Here is a 21,300-nt window from a genome sequence, read left to right on the forward strand (position 1 = left end):
GCTGGGATTAAAAGCAGCAGGCAGCAGGCATATGCCACCACATAAGTTAACAGTTTACTTTTTTAAAGCATTACCTTGTGTTTGCACTAAAAAAATGAAAACACCAAGACAAAATTAACTTTCAATTTTTTTTCTATACTGAAACAAAATTTTGGAAATTGCTCACAATCATGGTTGACAAGTGCTGCCAAATGTGCATGCCCTCGAGGATGTGGGATTGCCCTGAAAGGAGGAAAAGACAAACATGTAACTCACGAGAAGGCCAATCTTCCCTGCGATAGTCAGCAGCTTGTATTACCAAGCAAGAAGAGCACATCTAGCCTGCAGCTAAGCCATCTCAGCAATGCAGAGAGCTGAGGGCTGCAAAAAGCCAAATGGGAAACGTGTTAAGTATTTATGAGCCAAAATTAAAGAAACTGAGGATATTACATAGTTACATAATGAGAACATTTCATAAACAATTATCAATGAAACACAAAACCTAATTGTGATTATTCTGTAGCTCCCACATGCATTCCAGAGAGACTGCTCACTGAGGTTTAAAGTTGTTGTTTCAAATTTCAAAAATGATCTTATATGTGTCTGGTAATGGCCTAAAATAATGCTTTACATTTCCTCTCTGAAAACACAATTTCAAAAGCAGGCTTCAACTGAGCCCATTTTAGTCCCTTAAAGACATCTCTAGAATACTAATAGTCTTTTCTTCATATTTTGTATATTGTAGATCAGTTAATTCCCAACTTAATGCAGAATTTCTAAACTGTACAATTAAATTGATTTTTAACCTTCCTTTGTACTTGCCCTGGTGTCTGACAACTGAGGGCACAGTCTGAGCTGAGATGTGACACTGGAGGACAACTTCTACTTCTGTCGCTGACACCACCGGCTGCTGGAGCCACTCAGAGCCACTACCATCATGTGTTCCTGAAGCAACTGTGCCACAACACTAGTTTACTACACAAATACTGTTTTTCCTGATAATTTCAGGTTAAATTTATTAAGAAAGATTTTATCAAGTGTTCACAAAACTTAAAATTTAAAGCACTGAGCAAGAAATAACAATAAAAAACTACAATAATGCTTTACAACTGTCCAGCGAAGAAGACAGAAGGCCAACCTGGAATGCTGCTGCGCTTTTACTTTTAACAAAAGTCAAAGAGACAATATGAAGTCCACAAGAGCAACCAAATTGACTGCTAGTTGACAACATATTTGGCAGACATCATTTTAGTCTGTGGAATCTGAGGTCTCCATTTCTTTAAAACCAACCTTCCCTCAGCTATTTAACTACTTGCAAATTTCCATTCTACTGTCATTTTAAATGTAGCATTGATTCTTCAAATCTACTAACAGCACGCAGTACTGGTAACACCTCTGCACTCACCAGGATCCTAGGAAGCCCAGTTAGTCAGTTTTTTTTTTTTTTGCTTCTTTTGCTCTTTAAAGAATATTTGATTAATCATGAGTGTCGCATGTAGGTATGTACATATGAGTACAGTACCCGTGGAGGTCGGGAAGAGGGTGTCAAATACCCTGGAGCTGAAGTTACAGATGAGTTGCTCAATGGAGGTGCAAGGAAAGGAACTCAGATCCTCTGCGAGAACAGTAGGGAGCACTCTTTACCACTGAGCCATATCTCCATCCCTATCCTGCCTTCTTGGTTGGCACTTGATTGAACACTGGGCTCAATGTCTTCAGTTGTTAGAGCGCTTTTTCACTGAAAGCTAATGGTCCAAAGCCAATCTGTTTTCAACAAATTCTTCAGCTGCTTTAAGCAAACATACTTCATTAACTTAAGAACAAAATCTTTCTTGGCTCACCAATAATACATGCAGAAATCTGATTGTAACTTCACTTTCACATAAAAATTCTACTAGACATTTTACTTTAAACTTTCTCATTTCCTGACCACTGCTTTTCTATAGAGTTGGCACTATTTTGATGAGTGCCTGGCTAGTCTAATAGGATCAACATATGCTGTATTCTTTTAATGCAGTCATAGTGCCATAGTTACCACAATACTCTGTAGCAAAGTTAGGGGGTGATTTAAAATATGACACCTAGAGCCTGTATTTCTAGAGGGTTTTGCATGCACAGCAATGTACAGGACACTGGAAACTCTCCTGTGGTGCACCAAGCAACAGCACCAAGCACTGAGAACATCACAGAGTCTCAAGTCAACTGCTCCATTCTCAATATGACACTGTAATGCAAAAGCAGTCCTGTACAAGTAAGTGTGGCTACCTTTCAATAAAACGTCATCTTCTGGGCGGTAAGGGAGTATGATGGTTTGTAGATGCTAACTAGGGAGTGGCACTATTAAGAGGTATGGCCTTGTTGGAATACTATGTCACTGTGGGTTGGACGCTGCCATGCTCCCACCTTGATGATACTGGACTGAATCTCTGAACCTGTAAGCCAGCCCCAATTAAATGTTGTCCTTTTAAGAGTTGCCTTGGCTGGGCGTGGTGGCACACGCTTTAATCCCAGCACTCGGGAGGCAGAGGCAGGCGGATTTCTGAGTTGGAAGCCAGCCTGGTCTACTAAGTGAGTTCCAGGACAGCCAGGGCCATACAGAGAAACCCTGTCTCGAAAAAAAAAAAAAAAAAAAAAAAAAAGAGTTGCCTTGGTCATGGTGTCTATTCACAGCAGTAAAACCCTAACTAAGACAGGGAATGAGGCAGGATCTCACCATGTAACTCTGACTGTCCTCGAACATACTATGAAGACCAGGCTGGCCTCAAACACACAGAGATCCACCTGCCCCTGCCTCCTGAGCACAATAAATGCAAATGTGAACTTCATGTATATCTCAGGTACTACATCATTTGTCTCTTATTAATGGGTCATACAGAGAAAGGTAGTGGGATACAGCTGGAATCCATGCTATTTACTTGTGATGAGGCTTTGCTCTCTCCCAAGTTTAATCTGTTTTTTTATTCTTTTGATACTACTAACAACTGTCCTTTCCTGCCCTTGGTTTAAAAATGTACTTAAAACATCACCATGAAGACTTCCACATACTATTCCTATTTATGCTTTATCCAGTTACTAATTTTAGCAACTAGACACTAACAATAAAAATTCTCCATAATGTAGACATCTTTCTTGATTAGTAATAATGTCATTGTCAAGTTCTAGTGTGCCCCAAAAGGTCTTAACTTGTTACCAACTACAGCATTATATCAGACTTCAGCAGTCTCTCACAACCCAGAGCTTTTTAAATACCCTTGTAAGAAAGCGTAGACTGAAATGTTATGGATTAGCAGCGTGCGCAAGCACTTTCCTTTAAGATCACTACCTCTAAAAGTCAAATTCAGTCACCCCAGTACAGACACTTGTTAAAAATGCTTCCATTTTCCTGTCTTGTTTCCTGACATACTATCTGACCCATCAGATGGGGCCCAGCACAGGAGAGCAGCTCTGAACTTTAGTCAGAGGAAACATGAAGTCCAGGCCATATCACAGAAACTCACAGTGTGTTCCCGCCTGGACTAGGGCACTGTCTACATGGAAAGCTGTAATGAGCCCTCTCAATCATGTGCTCCCTCTGCGGTGCCAAGGTTTCAAAGTCTCCAGGACCATGCTGCAGACAGGTAAATGCGCACTCAACAGTGGCCAAACAACATTTAAACTTGCAGGAGAGAAGCACAACAAAGAAAAAAATAAAGTTTGAGCTGGGCATTATAAGCAATAAAATCTTTCCTGATAAAAATCTAATGTTCTCTCTATGTAACTAAAAAGCCAAGCCACTCTGAACAGGAGCTTTTCCCTGGCACACACGATTTCCTTCCCTCTGTAGATAAACCAGCTCCCCACACAGTTCCAAGTTTCCCTCATGAAGCCTCGCCTGACTTGCAGATTACACAATTTTTCTTATCAGCTATAAATCTCTTTTAGAGCCTCAATACTATCATTATGTAAGAACTAATGCATTTACTAGTCAAAGTGAATTTTCTTGCAGGACTTCAGCTCTGAGGAAGAGGAGAGGCTTCTCTCTTTCTTCACTGTCTGGTCCTGAAGCTCCACCCCCGTCCTCTACACAAAGCAAATATTCTAACAACGGCTTGCACAGTGAAGAACTCATCAGCCCTCCATGGAAGCAGGAAGCTAAGGAGGGGATGTTTATCCATGGTGAAATCTACCAGCAGTTTTTGTGATGGTTTCTATGCTAGATGATACGCAGGAGAACAAGTAACAATTTCTCTGAGCTTTTACCTAAATTACTTCACTCTAGACACTAATAACTTCTGACTTTTTCTGGAATTACTCAGGGACCGCATTTTAATGAGAACTACCAAAGGGTTAAACCAAACAAAATGTACTATCAACAAACTAACACAGTGGCAAAGCTAAGGATAGGCTCTCTGGCTAAGTTACCAAGTAAAAGGTTTTAATTCCCATTTACTCTCAGACAACACTTTGAAGTGACCCTCGGTGGTTGCCTATGCACTACCTGGTCAGGAAAGGATGTAATTTTAATCAAACTCCAACCCATTCTAAAGAACTTCAGGAAGTGAAAAGAACATACTTGCCCACAGTTATGTGAAAATTCCCTGCTACTTTATTGACATAGAGATGACCATGGATTCTGCACGCATCTGGAGTCAGTGATGAATCATCTTCCCTATAAAGCAAGGCATATTCAGATGTCTTAATGCACATTGGATATTGTGACCATGTAGTGGTGTAAAAGGGGCACACAGGAAAAAGAAGATTCCCTAAAGACAAACTTTTAGCTAATGTCTTAAATGTCAGGATTAGGGCAGTGGTTTGAATCTGCTTAGAGTTGCTATATAGCTGCTATAGTTAGATAAATATACATCATTATGTATCTTCAAGTCTACTCAAAGGACTAGGTCCCATGCAGAAGAACTATGAAAATCAAAGAGAGTCCAACATCACCCTGTGTCCCTCATGTATTTCTGTACTGTGGTACAGGCTGTATGGAAATGACACCGACGTCAGGAAAAGGCACATGACCCACTTACAAACTGTTATTTTCTATCTAAGCCAATATAAAGCCGTTGCATATTTTTATTTGAAAAATCACTTTCATGATTACAACAATTCTTGTTACCTATTCTGACACAAGAGTAAAAATAAATTCTTAGCCAGAAGGTATACAGTCCTACAGTTTGTTCTTAAACATAGTAAAAATTTACTATGGAGATATACCACACATACAAAAGTAAAGTCACTCAATGAAAAGCTCAAAATCATCGATGTCTTCAACACATAAACACTTTCTAAGAAAGAGCAGCAGAGCAATACCAAGCCTATACCAAAGCAAATTTCTGGTCAACACGTGGACAGTGGAAGCACCTATCTCACCTTGGTGGCAGTGCAGTTGATGCACTTTTAAAAGCACTCTTGAATATCACGTCTTGAAGGGAATGCTCTTCCTGCAGCCTACTCTGAATCAGCTGCAGCATCCTAAATGCAACAAAAACAGTAAGATACACACCAAGCCAAGACTTGCTCACCTATAGCGAAGCTTCTGAATTAGACGAGCCATGTATTTACGACGGGATTCTAGTCTAGAACAGAGTTGATTTCTCAGTAAAAGCGATACAAGTGGCTAGCAGTGTAACAGACACAGAGTCAGGGGCACCAAAGGCACTCTGCTCAATGTCTAAGCTCACCTTTCACACCTAAGTACAAACTGTTTATTCCTGTTAGACACTGAAATAAGTGCTGTAGTATGAAGAACAAACTAAGTGCAGGCCAAACAGCAGGGTAGTGAACTGGAGGCTACAGATGATATTGAGATATAATCCCAAGGCTCATTACAAACTAGGTTATGGCACATCAGCTGACGTCTTCTTTCCCACAAGAAGTAAGTTTTATTTTACAGGACTATTCTAAGCAAAATATTATAGTCTTTATATAACTTTTAAAACAGAATCAACAGAACTCTAGAAAGCAAAGGTGATTTAAGAAACAATGCTCAAGGGGCTGGAGAGATGGTTCAGTGGTTAAAAATATTGGCTATTCTTCCAGAGGGCCTGAATTCAGTTCCCAACACCCATACAGTGGTTTGAATTACATTAGTAATACCAAACACGCAGGTGGTAGACAAGACATATATGTAGGCAAAACATGCATACACAGCAGACTGGAGAAATGGCTCTCAATGGTTAAAAGCACTTCTTGTTCCAGCAGAGGTCCCCAGGTGTGATTTCTAGCACCCACTTGGTAGTGTTCAAAACTGTTCATAACTCCAGTTCTAGAATATACATGGTACCCCGACATGGACTCAAGCAGAACACTCATACATATAAAAGAAATAAATCTAAAACTTAAAAAAAAATGAAAGTATTCAAGCATACACACAGTAAAATAAATAAACCTTAAAGTATAGAAACAATGCTTAGATTCATCTCTTCTAACATGATCTGAAATAATTAACATCTCAAGTCATAACTGAGCAAGCATAAAAACTATATATAGTGGGGAGAATGAACGGGGACACAGAAATTTTAGGGCAGTGAAACTGCTCTTGATGGTTCAATGGTGGTAAGTGACCTCACACAGACCTTGGGTAACGTTGGGTCCATGCACTCACCAATTCGGACAACAAAGCTACTTTGGTGCTTGATGCTGGTAAATGAGACATGGAAACTCTAGTATCCACTCACCTTTGCTGTGAACTTAAAACTACTCTAAAAAATATTAAACTTGAAAGTAGAAAAGGAAAACTTACACATAATATATGATCTTTAAAAACACAAATACTAGCCGGGTGTGGTGGCACACGCCTTTAATCCCAGCACTCGGGAGGCAGAGGCAGGCGAATTTCTGAGTTCGAGGCCAGCCTGGTCTACAAAGTGAGTTCCAGGACAGCCAGGGCTACAGAGAAACCCTGTCTCATAACATAAAACCAAAAAAAAAAAAAAACAAAAAAAAAAACCCCACAAATACTAATTTCAAAATACACCATATGTCATCGCAATGATAAAAGTACTGTATAGATATACAAATGAGAGAAAATATTTATGCACTATCCATCTAGATTACTGGGACAACAGGCCTGTTTTGTTAAATGACAAATCAAATTAATACAATAAATTTCATTTGAAATAAACTTTAAATCTAGAAAGAGAAAGCAGACATCCCAAAAAGCTTTGCGTCCAGGTTTGTAAAGAAAGAGATTGAGATCCTAATTATTTAATGAAATGTACCACCTGAGAGCCAATTCTAAAGTTAAATGTGAATTCTAATGTTCACACTGTCAGATGTGGCAGGGCCATGCAGGTCTCCACACTTGAGCACCCATTTAGAAGCAGAACAGAGAGAAGTAGTAAGAAGCATCTAGAAAGCAGATCTCATCTTCAGGTTTATACGTCTTAAGACAAAATATTTGGAGTGCAGACCAACAGAAGCTGAAAGCTCCCATGTTTTAGAAATCTTGTAGTTCAATTCAGCTTAATGAATGGCAACAGTCAGAGCTTAAGGTAACTGTAAGATGTCTGCTTTGAACTCAAAAACCAATCACCAAGTGTAAATGCTGTATGAAGGTATGCAGAAAGCCCAAAACATGACTCTTAATAAAAACAGTCTGTTCTCACTCATTACTACCGGTCAATACTGGGGTTCAGTTCCAGCACCCACCATCAGGGAGTTCACAACATGGCATATACATATAAATAAAAATCTTAAAATATTAAAAAGGAGTAGTTCATGTTAGTACTTCCGGGTTTTTGTTTGTTTTAGCTTTCTGAGACAGAGTTTTGTAGTACAGGCTGGTTCTGAACTGTTGATCCTCCTGCCCAGCCTCTTGATATTATTACGATTACAAGTATGCAGCACACACCTGACTCTCACCTTATTATTTCTGGATAAAATATACTTCATCTCTAGATCGAGCTTTCTAGTAAAAGTGCTAGAAACCTAGAAAGCCCTAATTATTCACTGTTTGTTCAACCATATTCAATTTCAAAATTAAGATTCTTCCAACCAGGAAAATTGGTAATTAAAAGTAAAAGACTCCAAGTATACTAGCCATTAGAAAACAAAATGCTTGAAGGGAGAAAGAAAACCCTAAGTAAGTTCATTTTTGGTAATAATCTGAAATTAGGTAACCTTAAATAGAAGCCACCTTTGGGAACAAAAAGGAGAAAAGCACTTAACATAGAAGTAGTTTCTTACAAATGCAAGGACAGACCTACTTCTACTCCAGACACTACCAAGAAAGTTACTGGAACAAAGGTCCACACAGGAGTCTAAAGCCCCCTCTCATACTCAATGCTCACTGGCTCCCAGGAGGAAAGAGCTTTTCCTTTATGCTGTCCAGGTCAAAGTTAACTTTTTACTCTGAGACAGTTTCCGTATTTAATACATGTCCTAGAACTTACAATTTAGCCCAGAAAGGAGGTGAACTTATGATCTTCTAGCTTTAGCCCCCAAATGCTGGGATTATACATGTGCATCATCATACCAAATTCTAAACAATGTTCATATATACTTTCATAGTTAGAAATTTCTAAAAAGTCAATTAAAATTTTAAAAAAACCCTAAAACTTATTTATGATTCAAGATATACTACAGGAAAGATTATGAATGACTTTCCTAAGATCTGGTAAGTTTTTGAAGTCATATGGATTATTTATATAGGAGAACATTTAACATGCATAGCTTCTGGTCAACAAAGGTGTGTAGATTTCTATGGTGAGGACTGTTCACATTTTACCTCTGCCACTCTCTCTGCTGGGGTGAAAGGTCAAACAGTGCCTGTAACAGAAGAGAACACAGTCACGCACACAGGTCTCCTGGCTTTCATGTATCACAAGTGTAAATGGGTTTCTATGAACAAAAACCATAAACTTACAGTACCACTGAAAAGTATTCACGATTTAATCTTCTGTAATGTTTTATTCAAAGATAGCACAAGAAAACTTCACTAATGATTAACTATTTTCCTATGAATAGCCACTGGCATTTATAGGAACAAATACAAGCTGGCAATCAATCAGAACCTCAAAAACTGGTATTTCAAGAATTAAAATCACTCAAACCCAACATTTTTGAAACTGTGGACAGATGCCAGATAAGACAAAGCAAAAGCTGTGGGACTCAAGCACCCACAACCTTTCTTCCTGATAGGAAAAGGTCACGAAAGAAACCCACATGGCTTTGCTGAAAAAGGAACCTCAAAGCTTCCCCCATAAAATGAAAAACAAAACCCACAAAATTCTGAATAGTAGAGAATAAAGGTCACAGGGAGCCTTGCAAACATGAAGAACGGACTCTGATCCTGTGCAATGTAGAACATGTTTGTAAACCCAGCACTGCAGCAGAGACACAGGTGGGTCCCTGAGACGATCAACTAGCCTAATGGTTAAGTTGCAGGACAGTGAAAGAGACTCTTAGAGTAAAAAAAATGTGGTGGACAGCACCTTTCCCAACACCACCAGAGGCTGACCTTAGGTCTCTACATATACCCACATGTGTATGTAAATGAGTACACTCACATATAGGCTATGAACAAGCAATAGAACTGAATATTCTGCAAACAGTGTAAAATGCAAATGTCTCAGTGTCTACTCGTAACTGTCTAAATCTGAATCTGTAGCTCACACTCTAATTTTCTGTAACAATCTCTGAGTTTATAAGTAACATAACTCCATGTAAGTCACCATAAAGTAAACTTTGCTAGTGAAAAAACAGAGATCAGAAGAAGGGATTAGAGTAGCAATAATAAATTATTTATTTTTCTGTCAAAATTTCTACCTTACAAGTGCTTTCTGGTCTGAATATGAACTGTTCCTCTCAGGTTCCTAAGGTTAAAACCTAGGTCCCCAGCTAATGATTGGTACTGGGCTGGTAGGGACTTTGGGATGTTGACTTCAGGTGTCTTGTCCTGGCCTCTTCCTGTCTCTTTGTCACCTGTCCACCAAGGGATAGAAGTTTCTCTGCCACACATTCCAGTATCCATGATGTTCTGCCCAAGGAACCATGGCCAGAACCCTCTGAACCTAAGAGCCAAGAGAAGAGCTCACCCCCAGGCTGTCTCTGAAAGCTATTTTGTCACAGAGACTCAAAAAACGATGAAAACAAGGTCTTATCAAAGACAAACACGTATTTTTGTGCTGTAAACTAAAGTTAATTCAGCAATCAAAACTAGTCCACAAGTTTTTTCCTCAACCCAGTCAATGAATTTGGCTCTTCCTCCATCTTTAGTCATCAATCTTCAAGCTTGCTTAATGATAAGGAAACAAATCTAAAAGATGCGCACATTCGCTACATGCCATGGTGCCAGTGGACCACATGCTCATTCTGAAGCTGTTTTAGGACTAGCTCTGGTCAGGTCCATTGCAAGGGCATCTACCCTGTAAGGTGCCATGTGCTGAGTCGACTACATTATGGACAGCTTGTGCTTCGTATCAACATTAGAAAAGACTGTGGAGAAAACTGCATCTCAGATGTGTTTACAGATTGAGGCTTAGACAAAATAGCATAGGTCATCAAGTCCCCAGACAAAGTGCACAGCATACTTGTACATTCTTATGGCAATCACAAAGGAGGTAGGGGCCTCATAGAAGCAGTGACTTAAATGTAACAGACACCAGGGGATCCAAAACACCAGCTGTGCTGATCTCAAGCTTTTGATATTAGGTAGAACTTTTCTCCATCACAAATTTCTAGCTTGGATCAGTTTTGAAATGAAAAAAAAAAAAAATCAGACAAAACAAGAGCAAATGTCTAAAGTCTTTTCAGCAAATATTTAAAAACCACATAAATCAAACTTACTGGTTCATAAGCCAGACCATCTGCAGAAGCAACCATGGTCTCTGCTAAATCCAGTACATCTGCTCCAACATCTGCATTAAAACAAAGTTTTTACACTTTGCACTCGAATCAAAACTATCATCGGCTATAAAACAGAGATGATGAAAAGAAAACTCAAAATACGTAATGTGACTTTCATTTTTTCAAAAGTTAAAGCAGTAGCATTATGAAGCACTATAGATAGTATTCCAAAATTTAAAAAAGGTTTTTTTTCTACTTTCTGTTCTGAAAAATAGATGATACATGGTAAAAAGTATAAGGTTAACTGGCTAGCAGGCTTTCCCATGTTAAATAGCCTCTAAGTACTAAAGATGCTGGTCACACTATTAATCACAAGAATTATTTTAAGTATTTAAAGAAATGTAAGGCAAATCTGAGACTTTAAAAAAAGATCAAAAGGGAAATTATACTTTGAAATTAAACATTTCAATGGTATTTAAATATTCAAATACAGTACACATTCAGGATCAGTGCTACTCAAAATTTAGTTATAATGTATTCCCTTATCTCTTAAAACCATTAACATAAGAAAAACTAAAAAAATGAAAAGATTTTGTTGTTTTGTGATGGAATCTCCCACAACTGATCCCTTTGGCAACGTAAAACCAGTTCATATTCAACTGTTACCTGAACCAACATCTTATTGGTTTCCACTTTCCACTTTCCAAGAAGACAATTTCCATGCAAAGCATCATTGCTGATCCACGCATAATCATATCAGACACTGGTACCTTTCCACTTTAATCAGTATAATCAAGCAAGGCTGGGGATTGGAAAGGGGAGGTACCTTACCACCCTTCACTTCAGAGAAACCCTGCACCTGCACCTGCACTTTAACTGCAAGGTAGAGATGTAAAGGGATCAGGTGAAACAGGGAAATGTGGAGTGTGGGCAGGAAGCCTGACTCTACACTGGAGACAGACTACCTAAAGCACAACTCTAGATTTCCTTTACACTGTAGTCAGGGTCAAGTTAAATCTCTTCATGTGCAGACAAGAGTCACTGAGGTGATAAGACAAACAGTGGTGAAGATGTACTCACAGTGACACTTCATGGCAACAGTAATGTCTATGTTGATTCGCAACTTGCTGAAAGAGAAAAGGGCAGCTGTCAGTACCTGTCAATCAGCCGGACACCAGAAATATAAATCAACTCACCTATGAAACTGTAGATTTCAGACAGTAAAACACAACAGTTAGAACTTCACTTACATTCCTTAAAATCAGAATAAGAACATTTAAAATTTTTTCTTTTGTGTGAACAGCCTGACATGGATATGAGAAACTGAACTCTAATCCTTTGCAAGAATATCAAGTTTTAATGGCTAAGCCATCCCTCTGGCCCTTCAAAAGTTTTACTTAGTGACTATTCAAAAACATTTCTGCTTCTCCAAAAACAGTCACCTTTGTTAACTGCAACTCCACAATCAATAATCCTAAGAAACTAAGGGATATTTCAACAGTCTCAGACTAAACACCAGATACAATAGTTCTCTAAGGACATGAAACTTGAATCAAGAAGCAGCAATTCCAAGTTTTTTCCTTCCATCATAAAGCCATCCATCACACACTATGTTGGTATCCTTCAATGCTGTTTCTTTACTGTGGAATGGAATTATACAGTAGATGCTCCAGATGTTCAAGTATCAGTGCTCAGTGATGCATACATGTCCTGGTAGAGATTCAGACAACAGAAAGAGCCAGCCTTAGAAATGGAACCTGGATGAATGAGAGCAAACTACCAGGAAAGCATCTAATACTTAAGGATTTACAGCCTTTTCACTCTGAGACAGGCTCTCACTGTGCAGCACTGGCTGGCCTGGAACTCACTATGTAGGTCAGGCTGATGTGGACTCAAGAGTCACTTGTTGCTGCCTCCTGGGTGCTGGGATTAACGATGTGTACTACCAAAGCTGGCTTTACATAAGATTCAACCAATGCTTTGCTTTCATATGACCATGCTCACATAAAATTAACTTCCAAATACCAGAATTCAATTTGTGGTGGTTTGAATGAGAACTGTCCCCAGTAGGCTTGTATTTAGTAGTGTTTAGGGAGGTTTTAGAACCTCAAAGGAGGAGTCTTACTGGAAGAAGTACATTACTAGAAAGGGTTTTGAGGGCCTACACCCACTTCCTTAAAGGACTGCTATATCGAATGTTTAAATTGTCCTAGACTGCTGTGATTTGCCTAAGTGTGAGTGAAAATGTGACCTACTAGCTAGCTCCTGCATGCATGCCTGCCCTCTCCTATATATGGACTCTAGCTCTTAGGAACCATAAGCCAAATCAAACTCTTCTATAGTTATTTCTGGCCAAAATATTTTATCATAGTAACAGAAAAGTCACTAATGCTCATTATTAACAGAACAGTATGAACATACTCAATTCTGTGCTTCCCATAAAACCTTTTTGCTTTCAATGATATATTTTCAACTGATATCAATAGGGATTAAAATTTTTAATCACAGTCTTCAAATTGTCTGGAACTCAAAGCACTCAATGTCAGCCCATGTACAGCTGCAGGGAGAGCTGAAAGAACGAGTGGTTGAAACCAAGAAGCCAGGCTCCTGACCTACCATGCTTCAATCAACATGGACATTCCTTAGCTATGATGGAAGACCAGCAATAAGGTCATTGAAAAGACACCCGGTACTTTGAATAACAGATGAGTAATAGTGCAGGTGAACAGACCAAGACCCAACAAGAGTTAGCTGTGAGTTATCTGGGTCATCGAGCCCATGAGAAGAGTCCTACATTTACTATTTCTATTTTACAGAACAGAAAGTCAAAGCACACACAACACAGACTCAGCGACATGCTCAGAGTCATGTAGTCATTAGCAGAGCTGGGATAAGAAGGATATGGGAAGAGTGAACCCATCTCTGCCTATTACCTGAGACCATCAGAAACATCTGAATAAACCAACTGAGTGACTGCCAAGCTCCTTTTGTCTCCTAGTAATTGGTCTTCAAAGGTTTAAAGTTATATCAAAATTCAACTTAGTGTAGACATAATTGCTGCCACATCCCCAGCTAAGGAAAGGCATGTTTCTAAGGCTTTTTGTTTTGTTTTGTGTGTATGTGTATGTGTGTATTTATCTTTTCTTTTGTTTAAACAAGTGCATACTGAATCTGTTTTAAATTTTAAGCAGTATTTAAATGACTCTAAAATGTTTCACTCTATGCAAGCAACTAATGAGACTTTTCAGTACTATTTCTTCAAAATTAAGATAAACCCAAAATAAAACAATGGACATTTTTAAAAGATGTTGTTTTAGAAACTGTGAATCTAAAGGTATCAAGAAGAAAAAAGTTAGTTACCTAGAAAAATCCTTGTCTACTTCATATTCGTACTTCATCCATGTATCTTGATAGACTGAGAATTCCATTATTGTTAATAAAGCCATAGTGGTAAATGCTATTAGAGAAACTGAGAAATACGACAACAACAAAAAAAGAGAATTAAAACAATAAAAAAGTAAACAGCTCCCCACCACCACCACCACCACCACCACCACCAGACAGGGTTTCTCTGTGTAGCCCTGGCTGTCCTGGAACTCACTTTGTAGACGAGGCTGGCCTCGAACTTAGAAATCTGCCTGCCTCTGCCTCCCAAGGGTTGGGATTAATGGCATGCGCCACCACGCCCGGCTTGTAAACAGCTATCTTAAGCAGGACTAACTTAAAAGTATCCAACATGAACATTATTTAAATAAACAATATAAATGATTTAACTTAAAATGTTATATATGTTATAAATCAGCTCAGAAATTAAACCCAAGGAGCACAAACATCTACACACTGAGGAAAAACTGCCTGTCCTCAGTTCAACTGTCCCTTACTAGACAGACTTGTCACAGTTTTACACAGTACAAGGTCTGTATTTCTTCATAGCAGTCACAGATAGAGTAATAAAAATAAGCATGCTGATAGCATCAACTTACAAATGGCTCCCTCGTTACTAAGGAGTACATATGTGCTTGTAACTCAACTTGCATCAAATAAGCTCTCCACACCACTAAAATACTTTCATCTATTTTGCAATATCCTAAATACATTACTACTGCAATTAAGTGAAAACTAGTCAAAAAGATTGACTAAATCTATCCTACAATATAGAGACAGGCTGTGGAATAAGAACTGAACTCCTTTCACTAACAAGAGTTAATCATAGGGATTAGAACTAGCAAGCCATTTTATTGCACTTTGGGTTTGTTTGGTTGGTTGGTTGAAGTTTCAATCAGGCTAGTCTATAACTTGAAGTTGAGATCCTCCTACCTCCACATTCAAGTGCTGGGATTACAGTCATGTGCTACCATATCATGCCCAGTTTATGTGGTGTGACGTTCATAGTCAGGGCTCCACACATAGTAGGCAAGCACTACCAACTGAGCTATATGCAACTTTCATTACACTTTTTTTTTTATCCAATGAAGTTTCAAAAGCATATGAAATATTACCTTATTAATTTACCATGGGGAAAGAACGAAACTATTTATACTATAGGCATAGATTTTTCTTATATATTTCATCACTTATTTTAGTTAACAAATACTCTTATTTGTACCAAGTGTTACTCTAAACATTTTACCATAAAAAGTTATATAATTAATACATTAACCCTAGCAAAATAAATACAAATCACCTCATTTCATGGAAGGACTACAGCAGATAGAAGTTAACTAGCTCTCTCTCCACTCTGGGTCCTGTGAGACTCAGAAGACTTTCTTACAGCAAACATTTACCATCACTCAACCTAGAATAGGAAAAGGCTGTGTCCAGTTTCAAATTCACTTTATGTAAGAATTTTGTAATGAGAATAATGCACAACTGGAACGGCACCAAAGTATAATCTGCACTGCTTTGCTCACTAATACTTTAATAAACACTGCTGAAGGCATATGGGCACTGCCAGACGCTACAGAGTGTTAACACAGATAGTAAAGACGAGCAAATTGACATAGTATGAGCAGTTACAAAGTCACAGTAAGATCCAACAGTGAGCTCTCCTCTTCATGTGGGCCAACGCCACCGTGCTGGCAATCAGTAAGTCAAGTCGGAGTCTGAATTGAGCTCACCTGTTCCCCCACTGGCTGACGTCTCCACATAGCTGTCAGGAACCTTGGGAAAGGCATCTAACTCTTTCACCAAACTTAAGGTTTTTCTCCGATTCAGACGCCTCATCTTCAGAAAAACCTTCCTTCTCCTTCATATAGTCATACTAAGAAACAAACAGATAAATAAATATATGACCAATTTTCTCAGAAATTAACACTGCACATTTTACTCCTTTCTCCATTCCCACTCTTACAAAATTAATAATGAAAGGCAATATGCAAACACGCAATGAAGTGGGAAACTGTCACATTTTTAGTTCAAGAGTTAAAATTAAGTTGAATGTGTGTGTATATACATATACACATATACATTTATACTTATACATATGTGTGTGTGTGTGTGTGTGTGTGTGTGTGTATGTATGTAATTTCCACATACGTGGGGAAAGTTATAAGGCAACACAAGATGTGGTGAGTTCTCAGACACTTATTCTAACATTAGCAACACAGGTGTCTCTCGGCGTCCACAGGGAGTTGACTGCACAGATAGTCACAAAGTACACAGCACTCCAGACATCTCCTAAGATAGCACACTTGCCAACAATCCAGCACATCTTCTTGCACACTTTAAAATCATCTTTAAATCACTTACAAACCTAAGCAGAAACTTAAGGCTGACCTTCCAATCACCCAATCTATTCATTGTATATGACATGATTTTTTTATATGTGTGTGATGTATATAGGGGCATCTGCTCGTGTATGTACACGTATACATGTGCAAAGATCAATGCTAAGCATTCTCTTCAATTTCTCCGCCTTCAAGGTCTCCTATGGACCTGGACCTGATCAATTCATACAGCCGGAGCCTGGATACCTTACGAGTCCCTTGCATTCTCTTATCTCTCTCCCCACTGTTAGGATTATGTCAGGTACATGTCACCACAAAGAGCTTTTAACATGGGCACTAAAGATACAAACTCCAGCCTTCAAGCCTGTGCAGCAAGCACCAGGTTGAGCCATCACCATAGGTCTCTCATTAACCACTAAAAATGTTTGTGCATCTTTAATGAAAAGCACTGCTGTCCCCTAAACTCAGTCCAACTCTTATGTACAGATTTCTGACAGCACACCTAGCTCACAACTTGAAGGAATGTGCTGCCTCTGCTCACTGAGTTTAACTCTAAATCTTATTCCCCTCCCACGTCCTGACCAAACTGGCCCTCAGGGCTGTTATCTTTGGAGGTACTGAGCTCAAGAGAAACACTTCATACTGTAGCCTTATTTAGAATGTATTTATATTCATATTCTCACCCTGATCCTGTGTATATGTGTGTGCATGAGGGGGGGGGGGGAAGAAGGGGGAAAAGAGGGGGAGAAGAAAGAGACCTCCTTTCTCATGAAGCAGCCTCTTGCCTTGACCTAAGAACTCAGTCAGTGAGCCCCCCCCAATCTTACAACCAAAAGTTGAGAAGCCAAACTGCTTCACACCCAGGTTTTGAAAGCTGACATGATGCTCATTTTTCCAAGTGATTCCCTCATTTTTCATCTATATTTTGGATTCCTCTGAATCATTTCAGCTCCAATCCCTCAGAAAACTACCACCTTACCTTTCTCTCCTAGTGGTCCACCACTGAAATACTCAACAGCAGTCTTCTACTTTTCTGTCTACCTTCCCTTGACCATCCTCATGGCTTACAGAATCCTTCACAAACCAAGTCCATCAAATCAAGTCTTGCAGTCTAAGTTTCAGCAACACTAAAAACCTTTCAGTGTTCATGCTCTCCTCTCTGCCAGAATTAGTCCTTGTCCTCTCCCCCAGCTTTCACAATGGCTGATTCCATTTACTCTTCTGCGCCTTGTGTGTCTAGCATGGACTGCACATTCCATTTTCTCTACAGGTCAGTCAAGAAAAGCACTGTGTCTAACTTCACCTTCACAGTGCCAATGCCTGTAAGTATTGAGGGAAGGAAGGAAAACACATATAATAGTACAGACTGCAAATCTAAATAGTGTCATATTTGGGTAAATGAACACTTTAAAACACTATACATGAGGAAGAATTTGGCACTATTCAATACAGAGTCAACAGCTCTAAACAATGGCTGTATTATAACTATGTTGAAAAAAATGAAGAGAGGATTTTACTTCCAAAACTTAGTTTTCATAATAAGCTTAACAAGTAAAGTGTTTTTTTAATTTATACTATACTGTGAAAGTACGGCAAGTATCTGTTAAGTTTCACAAACCCCGGAACAAACACAATCTACGCCATTCCCATTCCATTCAGCCACACAGTACCATCTGGCTATTACCCAGTCTCAGGCCTCCGCCATGATTCTTTTCTGGAACTGTTGTTTTAGAAGGAAACAGGCTGTCACTCTGCATCGTCTCCTATCCCATTCCAACAACCTCACAACTACTTCCAAGAAAGCCATTCCATCTCTAACACTTGACACCATATAAAACCACTGTTACGACATGGCCAAGTTATCCAATACTTTAAAAAAAAATTAACCTGCTCTTTATGAAATCCTCGTGTTGTAATTCCCACTCAATACTTCATTCCTAAGACTCTCAAGGAAAAGTCACGTCCTATTTCTCTTTCTACCTCTTCTCTTTGAAGTCTCCCATCCCCTACTAACAGTATGACGACTGCTAACTCCCAGTAGAACTCAATGCACTTTACTATTAACTTCAATGCTGTGGATGCCACCTTTATTCCTCCTTATAAATAAGAACAGTCATACATTTTTCGCAGGAAGGTGCAAGTGGTTCTACGAAGAACAGAGATTTAGTCCCAAGCAGTCCAGCTGCAAAGTCTGTTCCAAATTCCAGTGCCCCTGCCTCCAGGACTGGTTGCCAACTTCTCTGCACACTTATATACATCTAGAGCTTCCCCATGGCTTCTGCACCCGGACCCATCAGTACTCATCTTACTTTTGTCATTCCACCATCATCTGAATCTCCAAAGGCACTATGTACACATGTGGTGTGTATGCACACACTATCCAGGTAAAACACCCATTCATATAGAAGAAAAAGAAAATTAAAAGAAAAAGAAATGATACAGTAGACAACACAGGTTTGTTTTGGATATCCTTTTTTAGTAAACTTAACACTGTAACTTTATCTCTGTCCATCTTCATACCCAGCTTTCCTGGCACTGCTCTTATATACATTTCCACATTGTTCCATAAAACCCAGACTTGGGAGTTTCTGCATGATGCTTCTGTCTACTGGCAGACACTGTGTTTACACCACAGTGATTTCCAATACTACATCTGGTTTGTTTGCTATCTCCCATAACTGTCCTGTATATTTAAACAAAAGTAAAACCTCAAGGATATGGTGATAGCAGCTAAGACAATACTTAGAACAACTGCTTAAGATACGTAAGAAACAGGATACAGAACTGAGGACACCACACACACCTGCTTTTCAAATTGAGTTTGATTACTTCTGCAAACAAACAAACAAAAAGGATTTATTTTGAAATGAAACTTATTTAATGAAATTTATTGGGGAGGGGGCACCTGTACCATTGCACTCATGTAGATGTTAGAGAACAACAATTTATCTTCTATTACAAATGTTTTGAGTCACCTTCTATTTATAAAATATATTTTTAAAAAAAGTCTTTGAAAACGTACTTAGTTGAAATCATAGTGGATTAGGACGATCCCAAATTAAAGACTGATGGATGTCCTTTCAAGTCTGTGTGAAGACCCAATATACAAGGGAGATGCTATACAGAGAGAGTAGAGTGACCTGTTGTCCTGGGTTGCTCAGAAGCCAGAACACCAAAGAAGCACCATGTCCCAGGCCTTCTGAGAAAACAGGGCCCTTCCACTATTTTAAGCCTCCCAGTTTACAGTAAATGGTCTAATCTTATAACTTTCTTAATGATTTAAAAAAAAAAAAGTTCCTGGGACAGCAAGTAATATACTGTACAAGCTTTGTGACCGGAAAAACACAAACCAATCAGCAAACTCTCTTGCTGGGGACTTCTTACTAGCTGTTATGACAAATCTGAGGGTCTTCAACTTCTCAGAATTCCTTCCAGATTATTATCTAAAAGGGTAGGACATATGGGCTGCCAGTTATTAATCAAAATAGAAGTGGGGTGTTAGTTGGGCAGTGGTGGCGCATGTCTTCAATCCCAGCACTTGGGAGGCAGAGGCAGGCGGATTTCTGAGTTTGAGGCCAGCCTGGTCTACAAAGTACGTTCCAGGACAGCCAGGGCTATACAGAGAAACCCTGTCTCGAAAAAAACAAATCTTCTTCAGTCTCTACTGAAGCACTTCTCTGGCTTTTTGAGGTAAGTATTACTATAAGATTCTCATTTTATTGGTGAGGAAACTAGGGCACAAAAGTCAAAAGACAAGCTGTCATTAAAACACCAAATTAAAATCTAGGAAAACTATTAAAAAGAATTTGTAGCACACACAGTCTAAAACCAACTTCTGTTTAAAAATGAATTATTTAAATGGCAAACCCTGGTGAAAATAAATGCTGTTTTGTAAATCTTTGTTGTTCATGTTCTAGACTACAGTGACTTCCTTTCAGAAGTCCTCTAACTTGCCATGTTTCTTTAATGTGTACCTCCGAAGTGAAATCAGGTGTAATACTCAGCAAAGCAGTCAAGTTTACTATCTGAAAGAAAGCTGCTTCCCAGGACCCTCACTACAAAAGCATGGAATTTCTATTTCTCAGGATCTTCCTCTACAAGCTGGAATAGTAACTTAAGGTTAACTAATAAGAAAGGTAGGCAAAGAGACCTTCCGCAAGGCAGCAGCACACTCGTTTCTTTAGGTACGGACGTACACTGGAGGTTGGAGAAGTGAAATTCGGAATTACAACTTCAAACCAATGAAGAATGCCTAATTTAACTATCTTTAATTGCTTCCGAACGAAAGCCTATCTCGAAACACCGAAACAGCTGTTACTTGCCTATAGCCTAGGGCACCGAATTGCACGCCTAAAGTTAATGACACGTTTGCCCGTAGATCTCCGAGATCTCGTCTACGATACCCACGGCGGTCCCGTATCAGGAGCTGAGCCGTCATCCCCTGGATGGGTCAACAGCTGACAAACGGGACACACACACACCACCTGCCTCGGCGTCTGCGCCCGCCCCGGCCCCTCTCTAGGCCCGGCTTTTAATTTACGGCGAGAGTGACCACGGTGCTGGCAGGGTCGCTGCTGTCCACGACAGCCTGGACGAGACAACGAAGGGCGCGGCCGATCACCGAAGCTCCCTGGCCGCGGGCGCGGACGCCGGCGGCACTCGGCAGGAACGCCCCCGGGCAGCGGAGCGGCTCCGCGGCCAGCTGCTCCGCAGAGCCGCGACGAGTACAGGCCAGTGCCAGGCCTGGGAGCCCCCTCAGCCGCGCCCAGGTCCCCGTCCGCCCGTAACCGCCGAAGGAAACGGCCCCGGCAGGGTTTTAGCG

At 39.6% G+C, this 21,300-nt stretch overlaps 1 protein-coding gene across 15 annotated transcripts in view; it reads right to left on the reverse strand.

The window, feature by feature from the left end:
* The window catches only part of Ergic2 (ERGIC and golgi 2), a 33,071-nt gene that overhangs the window by 11,346 nt on the left and 425 nt on the right, over positions 1–21,300 (reverse strand). For 4 of the 15 annotated variants that reach the window (NM_026168.4, XM_006507089.4, XM_017321717.1 and 1 more), the window contains exons 2-9: positions 15,870–16,012; positions 14,113–14,221; positions 11,833–11,879; positions 10,753–10,823; positions 8,693–8,733; positions 5,335–5,436; positions 4,532–4,627; positions 167–222 (exon numbers count right to left, since the gene is read on the reverse strand). In NM_026168.4, the coding sequence (NP_080444.1) occupies positions 167–222; positions 4,532–4,627; positions 5,335–5,436; positions 8,693–8,733; positions 10,753–10,823; positions 11,833–11,879; positions 14,113–14,221; positions 15,870–15,975 (628 nt within the window). In that variant the 5' untranslated portion in view covers positions 15,976–16,012. Of the gene's footprint in view, positions 1–166; positions 223–4,531; positions 4,628–5,334; positions 5,437–8,692; positions 8,734–10,752; positions 10,877–11,832; positions 12,463–14,112; positions 14,222–15,869; positions 16,013–17,457; positions 17,799–20,800; positions 21,284–21,300 lie in introns of those variants that run through there. The other 11 variants (XR_378169.4, XR_001785162.1, XM_030255561.1 and 8 more) reach the window with 9 other exon arrangements.

The sequence above is a fragment of the Mus musculus genome, chromosome 6, assembly GCF_000001635.26.
Source record: "Mus musculus strain C57BL/6J chromosome 6, GRCm38.p6 C57BL/6J".
NCBI classification, from domain to species: domain Eukaryota; kingdom Metazoa; phylum Chordata; class Mammalia; order Rodentia; family Muridae; genus Mus; species Mus musculus.